Source organism: Acomys russatus, chromosome 31 (assembly GCF_903995435.1).
Source record: "Acomys russatus chromosome 31, mAcoRus1.1, whole genome shotgun sequence".
NCBI lineage: Eukaryota > Metazoa > Chordata > Mammalia > Rodentia > Muridae > Acomys > Acomys russatus.
Genome location: NC_067167.1, coordinates 25,275,945 through 25,299,467, shown reverse-complemented (window position 1 = coordinate 25,299,467; position 23,523 = coordinate 25,275,945). Strand labels below are relative to the sequence as shown.

The 23,523-nt window shown below is 37.0% G+C and overlaps 1 protein-coding gene across 1 annotated transcript in view; it reads left to right on the top strand.

The window, feature by feature from the left end:
- Lrriq1 (leucine rich repeats and IQ motif containing 1) overlaps positions 1 to 23,523 on the top strand; it is a 152,734-nt gene that overhangs the window by 10,401 nt on the left and 118,810 nt on the right. The window contains exons 6-10 of the mRNA XM_051172945.1: positions 601 to 675; positions 3,980 to 5,243; positions 5,901 to 6,295; positions 12,333 to 12,485; positions 13,683 to 13,833. Coding sequence (XP_051028902.1) covers positions 601 to 675; positions 3,980 to 5,243; positions 5,901 to 6,295; positions 12,333 to 12,485; positions 13,683 to 13,833 — 2,038 coding nt within the window. The remainder of the gene's footprint in view (positions 1 to 600; positions 676 to 3,979; positions 5,244 to 5,900; positions 6,296 to 12,332; positions 12,486 to 13,682; positions 13,834 to 23,523) is intronic.

Below are 23,523 nucleotides of genomic sequence, written 5' to 3'. Positions count from 1 at the left end.
TTTATTAATTGTTGTTTTTAGAGTCTGTGCTAACCATGTTCTGTTCAGGAAGTCTTTGCTGTGCCAAAGATTTCAAGATTATTCCTCCATTTCTTTTCTGTCACGTTAATATATTTGGCCTTAAGTGGGGTCTTAGATCCATTTGGAGTTTAGATTTGTGTAGAGTGTTAATTATGCATCTATTTTCATTCTTTTACATCCAATCCAATTTGACCAGCACAGTTTGGTGATAACGCTGTATTTTTTCCTCGAATGTATTAATGACTTCTTTACCAAAAATCAAGTGCCAATAGGTGTGTGGAATTATTTCTGCATCTTCAATTTGATTCCATTAATCAATATGTCTGCTTTCGTGCAAGTACGTGCTGTCTTTATTACTAAAGTTCTATATACAATTTGAGATGGTGAGTAGTGATGCCTTCAGCAGTTCTTTTAAGATTCAGAAATATTTTAGGTATCTTAGATATATATTAATAATAGCTAAGGACTCAGGGAAATTGTCATACTTTGTCAATGTTTATAAATGTGTTGAATGTGATTTAATGAATATGTTCTTTAATATTTGAAAATAATAATATTCTGATGTTATTCTACATTCAGCAAGACCAGGACAAAATGAATGATGAACTCTATAAAGAAGAGAAGATATGGAAAGAGAAATATAGAGAGCATGAGGTATATATTTGCTGTTTTGTATTCATATATTGTTATTCTTCATTTGAACTAAATGATAATGCCTTTTAAGGATATTGAGAATTTTAAGATATGTTGTCTATACAGTATGTAATTTAACATTTTTCTTTCCTTTTTTATTAATTTATTCATATTACATCGCAATGGTTATTCCATCCCTTGTATTCTCCCATTCCTCCCTCCCTCCCACTTTCCCCTTACTCCCCTCCCCTATGACTGTGACTGAGAGGGACTTCCTCCCCCTGTATATGCTCATAGGGTATCAAGTCTCTTCTTGGTAGCCTGCTGTCCTTCCTCTGAGTGCCACCAGGCCTCCCTATCCAGGGGACGTGGTCAAATATGAGGCACCAGAGTTCGTGTGAAAGTCAGACCCCACTCTCCACTCAACTGTGGACAATGTCCTGTCCATTGGCTAGATCTGGGTAGGGGTTTGAAACCTGTATTGTCCTTGGCTGGTGCCATAGTTTGAGCGGGACCCCTGGGCCCAAATCTGCCTAACATAATGTTCTTCTTGTAGGTTTCTAGGACCCTCTGGATCCTTCTACTTTACCATTCTCCCATGTAATTTAACTTATTTCAACCTTCCTGGGACCAGATCTGCCAGCCTTGATAGTCTGCTGTGGAGCTCCTGACACCACCCCAACCCTTGTCCTGTCCTTCTGTCCCCCAGTCTTCAATACCACCTGCAGTGTTTGCCCAGAGTCAGCTTGAGTCCCAGTATCTGTTCTGATCCTCTGCTGGGTGGGTGGAGTCTCTCAGAGGACATATATGTTGGGCTAATATCCACTTATAAGTGAGTCTTTTCGCGTCTGGGTTACCTCACTCAGGATGATCTTTAGGGGAGGGGAATAGGGCAGAAGAGGGAGGGAAGCTGGGAACAGGAAGATAAGAAGGAGGGAATTACAACTGGGATATAATGTGAATAAATTATAATAATGTAAAATCAAATAAAAAGAAATAAAAATGCCACAAATAGAGAAAAGAAAAAAGAAAGATAGTGAATATCCTAAAAATAAAAAGGTACTTCAGTGATTGTATCTTTGTGAAACTGAAATTCTAGTTTTTTCTAAGTTTTAAAAGTAATTGTTATACTAGGAACATTTTATAATATTTGAAAATCTGAAGCAACATTACTTATTTTGACACAATTCTTTGAGTGTATTAAAGGGTTTTGAATTTAAGGTAATTATAGTTATAAAAATTCAGTTTATATTTTTGTTTGCCAAATAATTTTTATATAAACTTACTTAATCATTTACAAACATAAAGTAGATAAAATTTCCCTTTAGTATCCAATATAGAGTAGATAAGTTACTGTTATCCAACTGAATGTTGCTTCTGTTCTTTATATTTCTTTTAATTCTTCCCTTTATACATTTCTGAAAATATAAGTTTGTACTATATATATTAAATGTAAAAATCACTAGACATATAAATAGAAAACTTTATTTGAGTGAAAAGAGGAAAATACATAATTATAAATGTCACACCACACAAATGTTAATAGAAAGGTCTATTTAAAAACAATAACTGTGATTCAGTAACAAAATAATTACACAAATGATGTATAAAGGACAATTACATGTATATGTTTTATGAAAATTAAATGGAACATTAAACTTCCATGGATGAGTGTGACAATATATTAAATATACAATGGGGCATTAGTGAAGCAGAAGAGAATTTAATTGGAAATATGTAAAGTGCTGAACAGAGAGGACAAGGCAGCAGGCAATGTAGGAAGCAGCTTAGGAAACACTTGTGAAATAATAAATACTTCATGATAGTGATCTTGAAAGGAGAGAGTGTGAGCATACTGGTAAGAGCATAATGGTAAAGGGAGTGGTTTTTTGCTTTTTAAAACATTAATTAACTAATTAGCTAATTTTGAGACAGAATTTCTCTGTGTAGCACTGGCTGTTTTGGAACTCACTCTGTAGACCAGGCTGCCTTTGAAATCAGAGACCCACCTGCCTCATTCTCACAAATGCTGGGATTAAAGATTCGTGCCACCACCTTCTGACAAGAGGGTTTGTCTCTCAAATATCCCTTTAAAATGAACATTCCATGATCGTGATCCTCAAGTAGCAATAGATAATGTGGAAAGCACACTGGAAAAGCAAAACAAAACACAAAAGGAAAAGAAAAGAAAAGAAAATCACACCTGGAATATAAAAGTGCAATTACTTAAATTTGAGTAACAGAATTAAGGAAACTTTAGAACATAGGAATAGCACACACTACATAAAACATATCAAAAATAAAACTGACATCTGACTTCAAAACTAAAATTAAGGAAGAAGAAGGATATAGCTGAATGACTCCATGGTTTCATTCCTCACTCCTAGTGCTCATCTCCTGAGTCTTTCCAGTTTCTATATTCATGCAGCATTTACTTCTATGTATATTTATGTCAGAAATCATTTTGAATAGTAAAGTTTTCCATTTTTTTACCAAGTAGTGAAGTAAATGTTTTTATTTTAATTTTTACTATATTTGAGCATGAAATTCAGGCCTATTTCTATTGCCTGCTGACTATTCAATGATATGATTTCTTTGCATATTTATATATTTTAGTTACTGCAAATTTTATGCTTAACCCATATATTCTTTTGATGCTTTAAGATTTTCACATTATGCATTAGTCTCTGCCTATTTAATAATTTTTCAGTGTGTGTCAAACATTTTGCTATGTGGCTATATATAAAAACAAATAAAAAGAAAACAAGCAAAATACCCCAAAACCAGTGTGTGTGTGTGTGTGTGTGTGTGTGTGTGTGTGTTTTATCTCACAGAAATGGATATGTTTTGTGTTTTATAGCTTTCTTGAGATTTAGAAGGGATAAGATGTGTAACTAGGCCAGAGTTTCCTCATGCTTGTATGCAAGGGCCCCTGTCTTGTTGGTACTCTGCTTCTGAAATGGTCTAATTCCTACTCTCCATTATCACAGCATCCGTGTCAGGAAGTTTGAGTCTCTCTCTTACATGGATTTTGGCCTGTTTTCCCCTTCATGTCTCCTGTGTCATCTTGATTTCAATTGCTTTCTGTTTGTAGATAATCCCTTAATTGTTAACTTATTGGTTCATAACTTGAGTATAATATAAACTCTACAATGTGACCCAAATCATTTATGCATTTAAAAATTCATTTTCTAAAAATATTGACTTATTTTTCTCAGTGAATTTTATAGCTGTTTCGTTCTACCTGTAGGTTTTGTAATATATTTAATATACTTATAAAAGTACTGATTTAGCTGATGCTTATTACTACTCCTCTTTATTTTAGGAACTTATTAGAAACATGCATTTACAAATGGAGGAGGAAAGAACAAGATTATGTGAGTTGCAAGAAAAAGAAAAAGCACGTTTGCTAAACTTGCAACATAATGCAGCTGTAAAAATTCAAGCTAAATACAAAGCATTGGTAACTTACCGAAAATATAGCCCCATCATAAGAGAGCAAATAGAAAATAAGAAAAGAAAAGCACAGGAGCGGAAAGAGAGGGAAGCGAAGATCCGACAGAAGGAGGAAGAAAGAAGACGAAGAATTAAAGAGGAGCAGAAGATGGAGGAGGAAAGGAAGAAGAAGATGCTGGAAGAGAGGAGAAGGCGAGAAAGGGAATATGAAGAGAAAAAGAGCCTCCTGAGACGAGAAAGAGAAGAGCAACGGAACAAGGAGAAAATGAGACAGAGCGAAGATGCCCACCAACTGCTAACCATTAACTGCACTTTAAAGAAGGGAAAGTGCCATGGCAAGCAGCAGGCTGCAGGAAATAAGTCACAGAGTAAGGCTGATATAGCTGAAGAGTTAGTGGACACCAGCTCAGAGAAGACAGAAGATGCTTGTCTAGTTCAGCAATCCAACAAGAGGAAAAATGGGCGCACACAGCACAAACAGCTTACATTAAAGGAATCAATAGGAGTAAAATTAACACCAAGCCAGGCAATTTTGGCAGAATTAAAAATTAATGAAAATATACCAAATCTGAAAGTGACTGAAAACAGTGAGAATTTATCAAATAAGCAATGTTCAGAAAAATTAGCTAACCAAGAAATTGACTTCAAAAACACAGACCAGAGAGGGGAATGGAAAAACTCAGACCTAAAGGAAAATGTGACTCAAGAGTGCCAGAGACATGAACTAAAGTCTCAAAATCACAAAGAGGAAACCGTAATGCATGACACAAAGGAGAATGCAGGGCAAAAAACCCCAAAAGTGTTTGCATTCAATCAAGAAATGAGTGAAGAGGACAAAAATGAAAGACAGGAAATCAAACATAATCAAGAGAGATTGGCTGAAAAGATAAAGAAAATGGAGATCACACAGCAGGAGAGTTCACTGTATGGGGAGAATAATACTTCATCTGTTTCCACACAAAAAGACCCACCCTCACTAATATTAGAAAATCCTGCATGTGCAGAAAGAAATATAATACTAGAAGACAAAGAGATTGATGTAAAATCAAAAAGAATTGAGGAATTGCCAGAAGACAGTGTGCTAACTGGTGATGCTGTGGTCCTTAACTCAGATGCCTCGGTGATTACAGGAGGCAAGACAGATCAGCAGGGTCCTACAGAAGGCAGGGCAGACCAGAAAGGTCCTACAGGAGGCAAAACAGACCAGCAGAGTCCTAAAGAAGGCAAGACAGACCAGCAGGGTCTTACAGAAGGCAGGACAGACCAGAAAGGCCCTACAGAAGGCAGGACAGACCAGAAAGGCCCTACAGAAGGCAGGGCAGACCAGAAAGGTCCTACAGGAGGCAAAACAGACCAGCAGAGTCCTAAAGAAGGCAAGACAGACCAGCAGGGTCTTATAGAAGGTAGGACAGACCAGAAAGGTCCTACAGAAGGCAGGACAGACCAGAAAGGTCCTACAGAAGGAAGGACAGACCAGAAAGGTCCTACAGAAGGCAGGACAGACCAGCAGGGTCCTACAGAAGGCAAGACAGACCAGCAGGGTCCTACAGAAGACAGGACAGACCAGCAGGGTCCTACAGAAGGCAAGACAGACCAGCAGGGTCCTACAGAAGGCAGGACAGACCAGCAGGGTCCTACAGAAGGCAGGACAGACCAGAAAAGTCCTACAGAAGGCAGGACAGACCAGCAGGGTCCTACAGAAGGCAGGACAGACCAGCAGGGTCCTACAGAAGGCAGGACAGACCAGCAGGGTCCTACAGAAGGCAGGACAGACCAGCAGGGTCCTACAGAAGGCAGGAGAGACCAGCCGGGGCCTGTCTCGGGCGCACTTGCTTCCAGTTCAGAGGCTGGCAGTCACAGTGCAAATAGCCCCTTGCTCACTGAAGAAGGAGAGGGCATACCTAAATGTGAGAGTAGAGAAAGCCCGGAACAATGGGAGCCAAAGAAGTCTGAAAGCGACAGTGTCCTGGCTTGCTCTGTTTCACAGAGAGCAGTTTTATCTTCAGTTGAGGAAAGGAGACTAGCTTGGATAAAATCATCTAAACCTTGGTCCGAAATCTTTGAACAAAATCAACTCAAGAAAATCATTAAAAAAAAGAGACTTGTGAAATGTCCAGCAAATACAATGCCTCCTTTGGATTCCTCAGCCATTCTTCAGCATGGCCCTTGGGATACATTACAGCAGGTATTTATGACTTGGCAATACTAGTTTTATATTGAATTAAAATTAATTGTCTATAATGCAATTTTTCCTTTCAATGGTTTTATATATAAGAATTGTGCCACTTAATAAATGTAGTTGCTAATGAAATGCTAATTAAATACTGCTTCATTTTAGAGACTCTCAAGTTTTTCAGGACCTTACCCATCTCAACAGTGTAAAGGGCTTTGATTTATATTTTACAATGTCTGAAGCCCTGATTCAAAGCCCTTTTGGAACATGTGGCAATTATGGCTGGATTTAGATAAGGACACTTAATGCTTTTGCTGTTCTATTGGGAAGGATACGCAGGCTCCGTTAACATGGAAATAGCTCCTAGCAGTGAAAGATGGAAGATCCTAGATTTCCTGTATTGAAATGTTTTTTTTAACCATATGCCATATAATCGTAATCACATATGCTGGCAACAGGGCTGAGTTTTCTTTTCTTTTTCTTTTTTTTTCATTTCTTTCTTTTCTTTCCTCTTGATATTTGAGATAGGTAGGTTTTCTCTGTGTAGCCTTGGCTGTTTGGCTGGCTTGGACACACTCTGTCGACCAGGCTGCTTTCAAACTCACAGAGATTGACCTCCCTCTACTTCTCTGATTGGGAATTCAGGCATGCTCCACCATGCCCCAGCAGTATGCTTTGTTTTCTTTTTTCTTTCTTTCTTTCTTTCTTTCTTTCTTTCTTTCTTTCTTTCTTTCCTCCCTCCTTCCCTCCCTTTCTTCCTTTCTCTTTCTTTTTTTAAAATTTATTTATTCACTTTACATCCTGATCATAGCTTCCTCTCTCTTCTCTGCCTGGTCCCCCTGTCCTACTCCTCAGAAATGAGGAGCTACCCCACATCTACCCCATACCAGTACATCAGGTCACATCAGGACTGAGAATATCCTTTTCCACCGAGGCCTGGCAAAGCAGACTGTCCAGAGGGAAGTGATCAAAAAGCAGGCAATAGAGTCCATGTCAGAGAGAGGCCCCTGTTCCCCTTACTAGAAGACTCATATGAAGACCAGGCTGCTCATCAATAGTGGGGATCATGGAGTCTGAAGAGGCTGCCTTCTTCCCAGGACTTCTAGTGGAGGAAGGAGAGCACCAAATCACTCACAAAAACTTCAGCCCAAAATGTACCCTGCCTACAAGATATGCAGACATAAAGATAGAGCATAAACTGAGGGAATGTCCAACCAATGGCTGGCTCAACCTGAGACCCATCCCATGGGAGAAAGCCAACCTCTGACACAATTAATGATACTCTGCTATGCTATCTGATGGGAGCCTAGCATAACTGTCCTATGAGACTCTCTATGCAGCAGTGGATTAAAACAGATACTGAGACTCATAGGCAAATATCAGGCAGAGAGCTGGGAGCCTTGTGAAAATTTGAGGGGGGATAGAGATAGAAGGATTTGGAGGGGACAGGAGCTCCACAAGAAGACCAACAGATCCAACTAGCCAGAGCCTAGTGGGGCTTGTGGAACTGAAGCAACAACCAGCACAGACTGGATTTCTGCCCCTAACACAGATGTAGCCAGTGTAGTTTTCTTTAAGACATAGAAACTGATGTTTAAGAATGTTTTCATCCAATGCCTCAAACAAGTTACAAGTTTTATATAACTGTAGCTTGAGAGCAAAATTTTGAGTAAAAATTTAATTTAGAGATGTATATTTAGACCTCAGTTTTAAGCAGTATAGTTTTTAGCTGACGCAGCTGTGCTCCAGCACTTGATGAAGTGATTATTAGAGTCGATTGCATATGGTGATACCTGACCCTCTTTGAAGCTAAAAATCAAGTGCCAGGTACCTAGTATTAGATTGAATCAGGGTAGAAATTTCACACCATATGAGCTCTGGTACTGGTTTTCCAGAGACTGTGAGAGTTATGTTTTAAATGTTGCAGACTATCTAAAATCAGTGGGCCACAAGACTACTCATCACACATAGAAACTGAACATGAGGCAGGAGAGAGAGGTATGAGGTCCATCTATCAGTGTGCAGGCAAGCTCTACCATGCATCAGGGAGAGACCCAAATCAAAGCCCCTTTGTGTCTCGGTTGGAGTAGGAAGCCAGCTTCTGGCACCGTGTTTTCAAGATGAGAAGGAAGGAATGGAACCAATGATCCACTCTCTATGTCACCAGCTCCTAAGACACGTAGGGCCTGCCTTACTCTCTAAAGGGACCATGATTCTGAAGGTCAACTCATCAGAGGACACTAGTCCATGCATTGTAAGAGTGGATGACAAACACTCTCTTATACAACAGAAGAGGGCTACAGCCAGTGAGCTAGTCACAAGTAGCCCCATATCCTCTAAGGCGATTTTTCATTAAAATGTGCTTAAGGATTTCAAGTTTTTTGTTGCCCTTATTTAAAGGAAATGACAAGGTCTTGCTGTGGAGCACATACTGGCCTTAAACTTGGATACCCTGCCCTACTCCCCCGTGTTCTGAGATCACAGGCCTGAACAACCATGGGTGTTTGTCCTTTTTAGTACTTCAGGCCATCCCCAGGGCCTTGTTTCTGCCACTCAAGTGTTCTCCTACTAACCTACCCCCAATACTATACACCACTTTTATACAGACATATGCCTAGACAAATAAACATATTAATAAATAATACAGTATTTTATTCACTTGGTAAGTTTCCATTTGTCTAATATATTTGACCAATACTTACTGGTGAGCTGAACAGAAAAATACAGCCTTTGTCCCTATGGAACATAAGCAAAGAAATGCTCCATAAACTTTGACTACAGTAAATAAGATTCCTGATTTTTCTGTGAAAGGAGAGTAAATTAATGGGGTTTGTTGATATATTTTCTTTGTGTGCTGGGGGACTAAACTATACTATCAAGAGCTCTACAACTGAACTATATCCCTTCCTCTTTTGTAAGAAAAAAATATTTTGAGACAGGGCTTCATAGAATTCCCCAGGATGGCGTTGAGTTCACTGCACAGCATTGGTGAACTGAAGTGTTAGGTTCCTGTCTCAACCCCCGGAGTACTCGGGACTGTAGGTCTGCACCATGAATTCTGGATAGTGATGAGGTTTGGAAGAGACATCTTGGTCAGAGAAAAACAACATAAGGAACAAGAGCTAGAATTGACACAATAAAATGCCATCTATTTCCTAGTCATTGTTTGGCCATGGCTACCAGCTCTGTATACTCTGTACGGCTACATGTCAGTGCTCTCCATGGGTCTTCACTATTTTTTTCCTGCATGATTCTGTTTCTGGGGCCATTATTTTAATAGTTTTCTTTCTCTAAGTTTGTTTCAGCCTTCTCCATATAATAACAGTATTCATTACTTGAAAAACTTTCCTCGTGTACACATCTTAGAGCTAGCTACAGGTGGCAGTTCTAGGCCCACATATAGTGTAAGGGAGTGAAACCTAAGTAAGAGGAACCATGCTATTATTCCTTCTTACTCATTGGTCTCTGCCCTATCAGTGAGAAGAGTATTAACCTTTCTCCTGGATGTTTCTCCTCTTCACCCCCTGTTCTTTCTTGAGAACTCCTGTCAGTTTCCACAAATGGAGAATTAACTCTCTGTGCAGTGATTCTAAATGTGGGGTTTGCCACCTCTATTGGGGTGGTGCATAAGGTAAACTGTATGTCAGACATTTACAGTACGATTCACAGCAGTAGCAAAAATACAGTTATGGGATAGCAACCCAATTTTATGGCCGGGGCTTACTGCTACATGAAGAACTGTACTTAAAGGGTCACAGCATTAGGAAGGTTGAGAACCACTCTCCTAAGGCAAGGCCTAATCAGGGTCTTCTAGAGTGCGAACTAGGTATTTTTGTTCAATAGATTGAATACATATTATCTGCTATTTAAACCTCTTTTTTTCATGACAGGGTTTCTCTGTGTAGCCTTGGCTCTCCTGGACTCACTCTGTAGACCTCACTGGCCTCAGATTCACAGAGATCCATCTGCATCTGCCTCTCCCTTATTGGGATTAAAGGTGTGCACCACCGCTACCCAGCTACTTAAGCATCTTAAGTGATGTGGTCAGCACTGTGGGCAGTCTGATTTGATTAGCTGTATTGTACAGGCCTCTACTGTACTTTCACTGTCCACTAAAGCAACTAATGCAAACTACACTTTGCTTTGAAGCATCAAATATATTTGATAAAAGTGAAAAATAAGTGTTAATGTGTCACAAAAATACTAAAATGCTATAAAATACTTTTTTGTTTCCAGAAACTTTCTGTAATTATTCTGTTTGACAGATAGTTAACCATTGTCTTTTATTCAACTTTCCTACTTTGCTTTTCTAGTCATTTAGTGTCATATCTCTGTGCTTATCCTGACCTCTAATACCATCTTCCTAAGATTCTTCTAAAGTGGTGAGGGATAAACTATACTTCTCCTAGGGTTAAATTCAAGAATAATTGATAATTAAATCTCTAAAGTATATGGCAATCTTAGGTTTTATGTATATATGGAGAGAGATGTCAAGAATTTCATAAAATATGTATGATTAAATAAAAACTAATAATCATAAAATAATGAATTAATCTTGGCTTTTATAGGTGAGACAATTCATTCTCAAGCAAAATGAGCTTTAGAACACAAAACTTCCAAATGTTTTTGTACTTTCCTTCAAGGCAAAAGAAAATATGACTGCTCTAAATATATTTGAGCATTGCTACAAGATGAGACAACTCATTATTTTTTAAATTTGAAAATATTTAGTCTAACTCCTTTATGACCCAGCTGATATTTTTCAAGCCAACCAAAGAGTGTTGGACACATATGATTACTAATTCTATATTGAATTATGTAAAGGATGCGGAGTAATTTTAAGCAGGTGATTACTATAATACATACGTCAAACAATGAATATAAACTCTTATTTTGATGTCATGTGCTTGGAAACCTTTAGGGTGGGTATAAGCTACATTCCAATGTCAAAAGATTTTTTTAATGTTCAAAGAAACAAAAGGAGTACTGTGAAACTGCCCATACACAGTCAAAGGTGGGTGCCTCTACAAGTTGCCAACATAATCTTCCTTCATGAATTTTAATGAATTTAAACTACAGAAAATGGAAAGGTTGCCCTGATCAGTAACTAAATTTGAACATGAATATATAGTTATCTGAAATAGGCATGTTACCAAACAAAGCAAAATAATGTGCTTTATTGCCAATCAACTTTCATTATTATATAGCTGGCTGTAATTGTCAAATTTTGATTTATTCTCAATTTAAATGTTTTCATTTTCTAGTGCACAGCCACTTCTCTAACTATAGAATTCATTTGCTTGCATTCATACCCAGTAAGCAGTCATTATCACTTAAGTGGATGATACATTTTCATTCTGAAAAGAATTGAAAGGTTATTAGCTGCAAGAATTGCTTTATGTAATGAATACTTGGTGCACTCTAAGATGATTTTGAAAGTAGAACCTTTATTTACCTAACGTGTAAGAAATATGGTATTATTCTTGCTGATTAATCAAGAAATAGGCCAAATGTTGTCTGTATATATCTCCCAGTATATGGCCCTGCCAGAGATCCAGGGATCTCAAAGCATGGACCAAAAATAACTATATATATATATATAACTATATATATATATAACTATATATATATATATTTTATATATGTTATATACGTATATATAAATATAGATAAATTATATAGATAAATATATATCAATTAGATATATATAAATATAATAATATATTATGCACCGAAAATAATTTCCAAACTTGATAAACAACAACAAAAATTTGCTAAAATTGCAAGAAACCTAATAAGGGATTGCCACATTGCCTGCACGTATTTTAGAGTTGAGCTCAAATTGATTGTGAATGCTTGCATTAACTTATCTTGGTATAGTGCAAGAAAAAGAGACCAGATAGCTGGACGTAATCTGAGTTCCTAACAAAGGTGGGATTCAACATATACAATTACTTAGGTGAACTTTTGAAGACCTTTGTGAGGCTAAAATAATCTATACTGCGATGTTCAACAGTGCCACTCATCACAATGTTCTTGAAACCTCCAGGTTAAAGACGTTACGTTTCAGGATTTGCCTGGCTGTAGTCTCTCCACACTAGCAGACTACTCAAGTCTTCAGCTCCTGTGTCTCCGACGCTGTGGCTTAACTTCCTTGCACAGCCTGAGCCACTGCAAAAACCTTAAGTACGTCGATGTGCAGGCAAGTTGCTTGTTCTACTATAACTTACCATACAACAAAAATTAAATAGATTCATGCTTGTATTTTAGAAATGAGAAGTTTGAAGAAGCCATAAAATCACTTGATACACGAGGTTTAAAGCAAGGACCACGAGCATAAATTCCTAGGGACCAAATAGAGGAGCTATTGATAACCTAAGCCCGAAATTGTTTTGTTTTGTAAGTGGTGAAGTGACTATAACAAGTAACAATGTTCTTTAAAATAGAGTTAGAAGAAACAGCCACTGATTTCTAGGTATTCTGCAGCTAGGAATGGCTGAATACTTCCTACTGTTTGGCTTGGTGTCTTTAATGATTGTCACACATTAGCTGGGTTGAGAATTTACAAAACCTTTTTAAAAATTGCCTTAACAAGGAGGTTTCAGAAGTTTAGACTATCCTGTGGTTGTTTGAGGGTCTTTGTTTTCAAGACTGAGTGTTCAGCCAGACATGTGCCAGTGTGTAAGTGCATATCAAGCACCTGTCTGCGTCATGTCATGCAGTGTTTTCGTTGGCTGAGCTCTGAGTTCATGTAAGAGGAAAACACGTATGCGCCAACATTAGGTTATCATGTTTCTTGGAGACTATCAAACTGACATTCCTTCACAATCCACCATTTTCTATACTAAGTCACATATAGAAAATAGGTTCACGTCCCAAAGACCAGCAAATCTCATCAGTTTATGCCATCACTTCATGAGCTTTGCACCTAAGTCAGATCCGGGTAGAAGAATAGCTTCTCAGTGCACTTTCTCGGGTACATTGCAGAAGAGTGGTCCCTACAAGGCAAAGGGCTGCAAAGGAAAATGGAAAGACATCCCCCCTCAGACACACTGGAATAATGGTGAGAGCAGGCTCAGTTAACCAGCACAACATTCCCATCGAAGAGCACCAGCAACATGACCAATAAATAATCTATCGTGTTCATTCAGATTGTTCAAAATATTTGGTTTTATTGTCCTCAACATTCATTTAAGACATTAAACAAATGGACAGTAGCTAATTCTTTGTTTTATACTTAATTTTCCCTCTAGGTGGTGTAGTTATTTGCATGATTATTTTAGAAATGACTTATACTTCGATTTAGACATTACATCTCAACCTTAATATTTTTGAAAGGATTAAGTAGTATATTTATAAGGCATTGAAATAAAGCTATTCCATTCTTTCTTTGCTTTAGGAAAACCACATTGAGACCATCAATTGTGAAAACTTGGAAAATCTCTGTGTTGTTCTTCTTAATAAAAACCTGCTGACTTCTATTCATGGTTTCGATGGATGCACCAACATCCAAAGCCTTGAACTTTCACATAATAAGATCACTCGAATCAGTAAGAGCAATTTTAATATTTAAACCTTTATTTTGCATAATTGTATTTTGTTTCATTCACTCCTTTTCAGAATTATCCCCTCCAGCTCACTAGGGAGCTATCTTCGTTGATAAAAATGTTCACTTCCAAGCATGAACACCTTAGTTTGATCTCCAGAACCCAAGTAATATATCATGGGGAGATTGAGGTAAATGCCTGGTGGGTAAAGTGCTTGCTGTTGAAGCCTTAGGACCTGAGATTGGAGCAGAGAATCCATCTAAATGCTGCATCAGTGTGGGGACCTACCTGTAACCCTGGTCACCAGAGGTAGGAGACAGGGCATCTTTGGTATGAGATAGCTTGTGGGGTTAGTCCTAACAATGAGCTCTGGGTTTAATTGAGAGGTTCTCCCTCAGTGGATGAGATGCAAGAGCAATGCAAGATGATTCCCTCAACATCACTCTCAGGCCTTCACATGCACACTCATTCACAGTGTTTTAACATACATCCATGCATTTTCACATGCATAGAGCATACACACTACATACACATACGTGCACACACATGGATACGCATGAGAAATGAAAAAACAAGTGCTACGTTGGAGTAAGCATTTGTAATCTCAGTGGTAAGGAAGTAAAGACACTCAGATTCTTGGGCCAACCTGGCCTAAATAGTTAAGTTCCAGTTCAATTAAGACACACATCATAAACAGACACACACACACACATACACACAGACACACACACACACACACACACACACACACATTGACACATTGTAGACCACTATCCCTGACTTGCATACTTTACTATTTTTATATTTATTTAACTTAGATGAGAAAATGGCATATTTTAATGTATATTAAAACAATATGATCCATTTATAGTGAATGCATAGCCCTTAGTAGGCACTGAAGTTAGGGCATCCCCTTTTTGTTCCTTTTCCTATAGAACTGAATTAAACTCACTGGGGATTTCCAAACCCCTGTCTCTGGCCTGATTCCAGGAGCCTAGCCTTGCACACTTCTCGGCACTGTGATAACACTTCCCTCTCTCACTGGCTGTTCTCTACTGAATACATCACTTGAATTGGCCCCTTCCTCTTTCACCGAGGCTGCTAATATCAAAGGAGAGGACGTACAGGGGTGAACTTCCCGTGAGGCTTGCAGTACCTCATGCCTTAATGCACATAGCTGTGTGCCTGCAATTTTATCTTTCATGTTTTCTAATCCTTTCACTAACTAGATTGTCTTAAAACATCCATACAGTGTGTATGTTGCATTCTGATTACGTTTACTACAACCTCTCCTGCCTTCCTTCCATCCCTGGCAACTGTCCCTGCACCCCTTTCCCATACTCATGCTTTTTGTTTTGTTTTGTGGACCATCGAGTTTAACCAGGGCCCTCTGCATGAGCGTGCATTAGGGGCTATCCACTGAAGCTTGCAGAGCTCAGCAGGGTATACACACTGAAGACAGCGACGTTACTCCCACCTTTAATGTCCATAGTAGAAATGTTTCTCCAGGGAAGAATACAGCCTCATGGTTCCTCTTCCAATCATTGACTGATTGCTGACAGGTTCATACTTGTGCAGACCCAGTGCAGGCAACTATGTCTGACATGACTGCAGTGACTGTGTCATCCTTAGAAGATAGATGCTTAGAAGATAGCATCCTGCAGCCCTTCTCCTTAGTACCTGATTCTTACATTCTTTCTACTCCTTCTTCTGAAATATCCCCTGAAGAGTGCTAATGTGCTGGCATTTGCAGAAATGATACACACAATACATGTGTAATATATACATTTCATATATGTCATTATAAGCATGTATGTATTAGATCAATTTTTGTTGCTAAAATAAAATATTCCGCCAGGTGGTGGTGGCGCACGCCTTTAATTCCAGCACTTGGGAGGCAGAGGCAGGTGGATCTCTGTGAGTTCGAGGCCAGGCTGGTCTACAAAGGGAGTCCAGAACAGCTAAGGCTACACAGGGAAACCCTGTCTTGAGAAACCATTTAAAAAAAACAAGATAAAATATTCCTATAAAGCCTCTTAGGGAGAAAGGGTTATTTTGGCACACAACTGAAGGGCATAATCTGTCACATTTGGGACATCTTGTTGGCAGGAACTTGAGGTAGCTGGTCCCCTTGTATCCACTTATATCTCCTCATATTCCTTTCTGCAGATTCTGATACATATTTTAATTGACTCTGTTTTTGTAAGTTGTCATTTTTCTGAAAATTTACATTTATTGCTAAAAAAGCTTTCTTACTATTTTTTATTTTCATTTCCTTCTTTTTTCTCATAGCCAGAGTAATATTTACATTTCTACTGTTAGAAAAGAAAAACATCCTTGTTTTTCAACACCGTCTTTTTTCAATTGTCTTAAAGGACATACATTGAAAATGTGATTGCCTCATATTCTGTTCCCATGTTCTTCTCCCATATACTTTCAGTCCACCCATGAATTTTATCAAATGGAAATACTGACACTCTGGCTGCACTTTTTGTTTTGAAATTCTTGTGTAAATACATTAGAAAATTTTTTTAAATGAAGGTAAGAACCTTGATCATGTATTACTTTGTGGGTACACACTAGCGTATTGAAGTTAAAAATAAAAAACAAACTGTTTTTATAAAAAAATGATAGAATCACCATTTATATTGGCAGTAGGGCTGTGTGGGAATTTGTATAAGCAATGGATTTCCTGGGACAGGTTATCTATAAGATTTATGTGAAAACTGCCACAGCTCTAATTGATGTGCCTGAGGTATCTCAGTAGTACAGAGCAAACAAGGCTAAGATGTCGCTGCTGTCTGTTGGGTGCAGTGAGAGTGCTGTATTTATTGAGTGTGAGGAGACTGTATATTTGCAAGTGCTTTCCTGATGATCAGTGTAGTCTGTTTCTCATCTACAGGAACAGCTTAGAAATTCTGGTCAAGCTAAGTGGAAAGATAGATTTTGTCATTTGGGTGAAATATTGATCTTAAGAGTTCTCACAGAGGAGCACAAAAATGGATTAGTATTTGGAAGTAGTAAGTTACAATTCCACTGTATAGTATTTTGTAAGGAGGTGAAATAAAATTGGCCTGGAAACCATGCTATTTTATATTTTTGGTTTCAAACTTACCTGGTTGCCAGTGCTTTGTTGTGCACAATATGCTCATTTACATTAGGAAATATCATTTTTATCTGATTTTTTCTTCAGGTTTAAGTGGACAAGATTAGCGATTTTATTATTATTCTCTTTAAAGCAATTCATTTGCATTTAAAATTAATTCACTGCTAATTAAATAATACAATGCAAAGAGAGACATGAAATACTTAGATTAATTTCAAAATATGAGGTGCTTTTTTTCTTTTTACAAAAGTAGTGGTAAATTCAAGTGACGAAATTGGTTTTATTGTTTTTACTGGATTTGATATCTAAGTATATGCATGTACATTAATGTCTATGGGAACATATATTTTCACTATCATAATTGAAATATAAATTTATTTGTAAATTGAGTGGCAGTGTTAAGAATGCTGCATAAGAAAGTACATATTATTTTTAATCAATGAAGTAAATAGGTAAGCAGCTCTTTTGGAGTATTCATCTTTTTTATTAATTAAACATTTTTATTTTTACATATACATTTATATTATTACACATATATACAATAAACTACCTACAGCAACAAGAACCATGACATAATCAGGAATTATATAAATGTTACATTCTTAGTGTTTTGGCTATTTGTATTTGACAGCCTTGAAGAAAACATCTTTCCTATCTTGGTGCACCTAAAATTGTGAATGTAGATCAATCTCCATCACATCTTGTCATTATCAACTTAAAACATCTATCTAGAACTAAAAGCACTTTTGTACAAATTGTGTAGTAACATAAAGTGCACTGTTTATGTTTCTACATTGCTAGCAACTCAGAACTATTTGTAAGGACATTACCATTGAAGAGGAATTTGACACAATCTGGAGGCATTTGTGTTTATTTAACATAAGCACATAAAAGCTTACTGCTCAAGTTGTCTCTAGAGAATTAATTTTTATCAGAGCACACATTTGGTTATTCTTCTATTATTTAAATGGTTTTATTTTCTTGCATTTTCCCTTAATAATTTAATTTGGTTAGCCTGCAGGTAAAAGGGGTGGTTTGGTATAATCTGTACAAATACTGTCTGCTTTTGCCTAAAATTGATAAAGCATTTGCTTTCCATTTGTGATCTGGAGGAATAATTCTGCATGGAATTTTGTTGCTTATGGCTAAAGTTTCAAAATTGGCTTACAGAAAATTTTTAGATTTTGAGTTGTCTTGAAATGGTTTTCTTTTAAAAATACTCAATGCCAATGGAAAACAGATAATTTTTAAACAAGTGATAATCAAGGATTCTATATTTCTTTCAGTTTCATCTTGGTTCTTAATGACTTCAACAGAAACATTAAAAGTATATTGTTCTTGGAAATAACTGTTTTATAAAAAGGGTTTTATGAAAAGAAAACTTTTATAAGTCTCATTTCCAGAAAATATAATTTAATGGAACAGAAATAGGGAGCCTTTGTTTAAGTAATTTAATCGTGTTCAGCTCACTGGCTGCTCACATAGAGACTATGGGGTAGGTGGAGACGAATCTCCTCTTCCTACTCACACTTGATAAATCCAAGGCGAGGACCCTGAGGTAAAGCAGTTGAAGACACTCTCATAGCAAAGGATGTGTACAGGATTTGAGAATTGGAATTCATTCTATTACCTTACTTTAAAATTGGTGGGTGGTTTGTTTGTTTGTTTGTTTGTTTTGTTTTGAAATTATAATATAATAACACCAAACATCTGCAACACAGCTCCAGAAGCTAAGGCTCAGAGTCATTGTGTAAGTTGTGGCAAAAATATATCAAGATTAACTTTTCTCCCAAAAGATGTATTTGAGTTAATGAAGGATAAATAAAGTAAAACTTGGAGACATTTTGTAAGTAGAAATGTTTTCATTATTATTGCATGAATTTTTGAGTCCACTAGATGGCACTAGCTCACCTTTTGAAAAGCACACTGTCTTAGTGTTATGTAAAAAGGAATTGCCGGTAGAGAAAAAGCTGACCCTAGGTTTTTGCCTAACTTGTGGTGAGATTATGGCAAGTAGCCATATTTGGATAAGTTCCCTGACTCCTCTTTCAGTGTTCTGTTTCTGTACTTCACTTATGACCCTTGAGAACTTTGAACTGAAATTAAAACTCTTAATGTCTCCTGAGCTATGTGTAGGGATGGATAAAAAGTCCTTGGGCATAGCCATCTTTGTAAAGTTGAAAGAACTCAGCCTTCAACATTATATTTAGAGAAAGCTTCCAGGCTACTTTCACATCTTTACTTTTTCTGTTTATTTCAGGTGACAGGAAAGCCTCTGTACTTAAATAGTCCAGGATTCCCTGCCTAGGGCATGGTGTCACCCACAATGGACAGGCCTTCTCACACCAACTAGTATTGCAGGAATGTCACCTGAAGGACACTCTTTGCTTATGCTCAAGCACACTTTCTGTGATCAGGAGGCTTTCAAAGAACCTTTTAAAGATTCTTTTTAATGAAATAAATTCAAGAACACCTTAGTAACCCTTTATATTTAGTATTGTTTCAGTCTTTTGAAAGAAGTTTTTTTTTTTTTGTTTTGTTTTGTTTTTAGTATTTTTGTGCCTGTTTTTGTTTTTGATAGGGAAGAAAAACAATCTGCTCTTTAGACTAGGAAAAGATAATTTTCTTAGGAGTGTTTTGGTTCCACTTCCTGTCTATGTGCAGAAGACATTATGACAAAAGCACATTAAAAGAGAAAGAGTATTTGGTTTGCCATTCTGCCATTGCAAGGCAAAGCAGCAGGAACTGGAAGCAGCTGCTGCTCATGCTGTATCCACAGCCAGGAAGTAGAGAGCATTGAAAACTGCATGCTAGTTTTCAGCTTGCTCTCTTTATAAGTGACAGTCCACGATTTCCTGCCTAAGTAATGATCCCACCCACAATGGACAGTCCTTGTCACACCAATGAATATAATCAGGACAATTTCCACAGACGTTCCCACAGAGCAACTTAATTTGACAATATCTCACTGAGGGGTTTCTGAGGTGAATCTAAATTGTGTTAACAATTAAAAGTAACTTTCACAAATGTTTTGTTTTAGTTTCATGCATTGTTTTTTAAACATTTTGGAAAGTAGGAAGAAGAAAAGTACAAATTAACTCTAACATCCAATTCATCTCTATATATCCATCATTTGATTTAAATATATTTACTGGTTCAATTTATTATTTAATCTGCTCTATATGCTACTTTTGGACATATTAATAATACACTTTTCTTTGAAAATATGCTCCTCTTGAAGGTAACAGACTCAATTTCCTGCATATTTATAGTAATTTAATTTTTTGCTTTACTGTATATATTTCATCAATGTAGTACTTATCCTTTGGAAATGCTATTCTGTATAACTTAACATATTATTCTTAATTCTCTTAAAAATACAAATAACCGTCACTCCATAAATAAAAGAAGCAAGCAGCAGTAAAGCAAAACATATTTCCTACAATAACAGCTAGCTTAGAGTAGATTGGGACTGTAGAACTCAGACTATTAATTCTTCATGCTATGCTATCTATCTATGGAATGTGGTGCTAATAATTTTAGCATAGCCGTGCATTAGAAGAGCAAGACAGTAGTTCATGATGACTCCCCCCCTCTCTGTAGGTGTGTGTGTACATGTGTGTGAAGGTTCATAAGGGAATATACATGTCATTGTTCAGGTGCTTTCAAGTTTCATTTGCTTGGGTGGTTGGTAGGTTTGTGAGAAAGGGAATGTCCTTGGCCTGGGACTCACCAACTAGCTTAGTTGGGCTGCCCACGTAGCCTCAGGGACCTCCTGCCTTTGTATCCTCTGTGCTGGATAACAAGTATGCAGCACTGTGCCCTTGGCTTTCTTTACATGGGATATACGAATTAAACTCAGGCCCTTAGGCTTACAAAGTGAGCATTTTATGAAATAAAGATCTTCCTAAACCTATATCAAATCTTTTTTTGTTTATTTAACTTTGGAGATTATAATAAAATTATTAATTTCTCTCTTTTCTTTCCTCTTTCTAAGCCTTCTCATGTCTCCCTCATTGCTATCTTTCAAATTCATGGCCTCTTTTTAAAAATTCTTGCAACATGCATATATATGTACACATATATATTCCTAAGTATAACCTGCTCAATTGCAATAATGTTACTCATATGTATATTTTTCAGGGCTGATCACTTAGTATTGGAAAACCAATTGGTGTGCTCTTCTTGGTGAATACTATTTCTTCCATTCTCAGGAATTTTTAATTGCCCTTACATCTTTCCATAAGGTTTAGGCCTTGTGGCCCTCTCTTTGTCTATTTTGGCATGTCTATTCCCTCATCATCTGGCTCTTTACAATGTATCTTTCACCTCTTCTGCAATGTTCCCTTAGCACTAGGGAGCATTTTGTAGATGTATCTTACCATTGGGTCTGGTATCCACAAATCTGCATTTTCACTGGATACAGTTTTCTTTAATTGTTCCCATCTGTTGCAAGACGTTTCCTTGATGAGGAGTGAGGACGACACTCCTCTGTCCATACAAGGGCAAACGTTTACAGTGTAGTTAAGGATTGTGCTGGTTTAATATGGTGGTGGTATTAGGTTGTCTTCCAAGATCCATGACTACACTTCCCCTGTATAGTTGGCTAGTTTCTAACAAGACATGATTTCCCTCTTGCTAATCAGGTTTTAGGGCCTATTAGAGAGCTATTGGTTATCACCAAAATTTGGCCATCACTACTATACCTTTAAGATTTTTGTGACATGCTGGCCCTTGTGACTCATAGGTGTTCTGCTAGCAAGGACTGTTGCTTACCTAATATCTTTGGAAGGTTGCACTGCCCCTTCTGATACCATGAAAGCTAGTATTCAAGAAGCCATTCAGATCAGCTTCAGATTAGGGAACTCAGGGCCTAGTGTCTGAAATACATCATGTCTTGAGCAATAGGGATGGATTTTCCACCTCTGTCAGTCAACCAAGGCCAATATCAGTAGGCTATATGTTTTGAGAGACTATTGGGCACCCCTGATCAACAACTCTAAAGAATGTTTCTTATGCCCGGTATTGGGGTATTTTTTATGTGGCTATTGGATCTTGGAGGGAACATTGTCAGCCCAGATAGGAAAAAAAATCATATATATATATATGCATGTAATATGGCTTTTATAAATAATTAATAGAATGATTCCTTACAATTTTCAGACATACTTGGTATCCTCCATCCTCCTGTATTTTTTTTGTTCCCCCTTCCATAAAGCGCCTCCTTTTCCCATTTTTCTGATTATCTAATCACTGGTCCCCTGTGGTTCCATTCTCTATTCTTTAATTCCTATAACTTTTTTCTGCTATGAATATTTTTGGGAACATGATATTTTATTTATGAAAATTTATAAATTGTTTTGTACACTTAGAGAAATTGTATCTCTTTTAAATATTTCTTTTCATTTACAGTAAAGATTTCCATCTTAGTCACTGAATCTGGAGCATTCAAATCAACTTTCATTTGGATATAGGGGACCATTGTAAAACACTGAAACTTCTCATACATAGTTTTTTTATGGTTATACATTAATATTGAGAGTATCAGTAAGTAGGGCATTTTCATTTACTCATCTAAAATGTTAGTAATAAAGTATCAGAAGTTATAAAACTTTTTGTGTGATAGATATTTTTCTAAAAATGATACAGTAAATGAGAGCCATCGTTCACATACTTTTAACTCTAAGTGTTTGAATTAACTGAAGGGAGCTTTTATATTTTCCTAAGACTTCAAATCTCTGAAGGTGCTCAACAATGGTAGAAATTATGGAAATGGTGGAAATATGCAAAGTATGTACGTAATGTGTGGAGACCACTCAAATGTTTGATATTCCATCCCCTTAAGCTTTTATCATTAACATCTGAAATCTTTGAGCTCTTTGGTCATTACCAAAATATCCAATCAGGTATTTTATTTATTAATATGATATTTTAATGAGCATCATGTCTCTTTGTAGTATATTAAATGTTTACCAAGAAGCAAAATTTATAAATTAAAACTAATGTTAGGCTTGCATTTTACACTTGAATATCAGTCATCCTCTTCATCAGATGCAACCAACAGATCAGTGACTTTTTTCTATTCTGTGCTGTGAAGAATTTGCCATGTTGCCTTCTCTTTGTTCTTCAAAACCTTTTCTTTTGATGGCAAGTTACTAGTATCTCCTAAATCTCGTACACCTTCCCTTTAAATGGACATGAATAATTTTTACTGAAGGAAATGTTTTAAAACTTATTTGTGGGGGTAATAGGAGAAATATGCTCAGTATACAATAGGCACTGAAAACGCCCTCATCATGTGTCACCATGCGTAATGATCAATACACAGAAATGTATAAAAAACAATTTATCATGTAAGTCTACCTAATGAAGTTTTAAACACTAAAGCCTAACTCTTGTGCTACAGAACTGTAGAATTGCATGCATATTGGTACGCATGATTTAGCCAGCATTCCTTTATCCAGATTCTGTTTCACTTCCCAAACTCCAGCAATCACTACCCTACTCTTTTCTTCTAAGAGAGTAACATGTTTAGTGTCCACATATGAGTGATAATGTTGTAAGAGTCATTTTATTACGGCTTATTT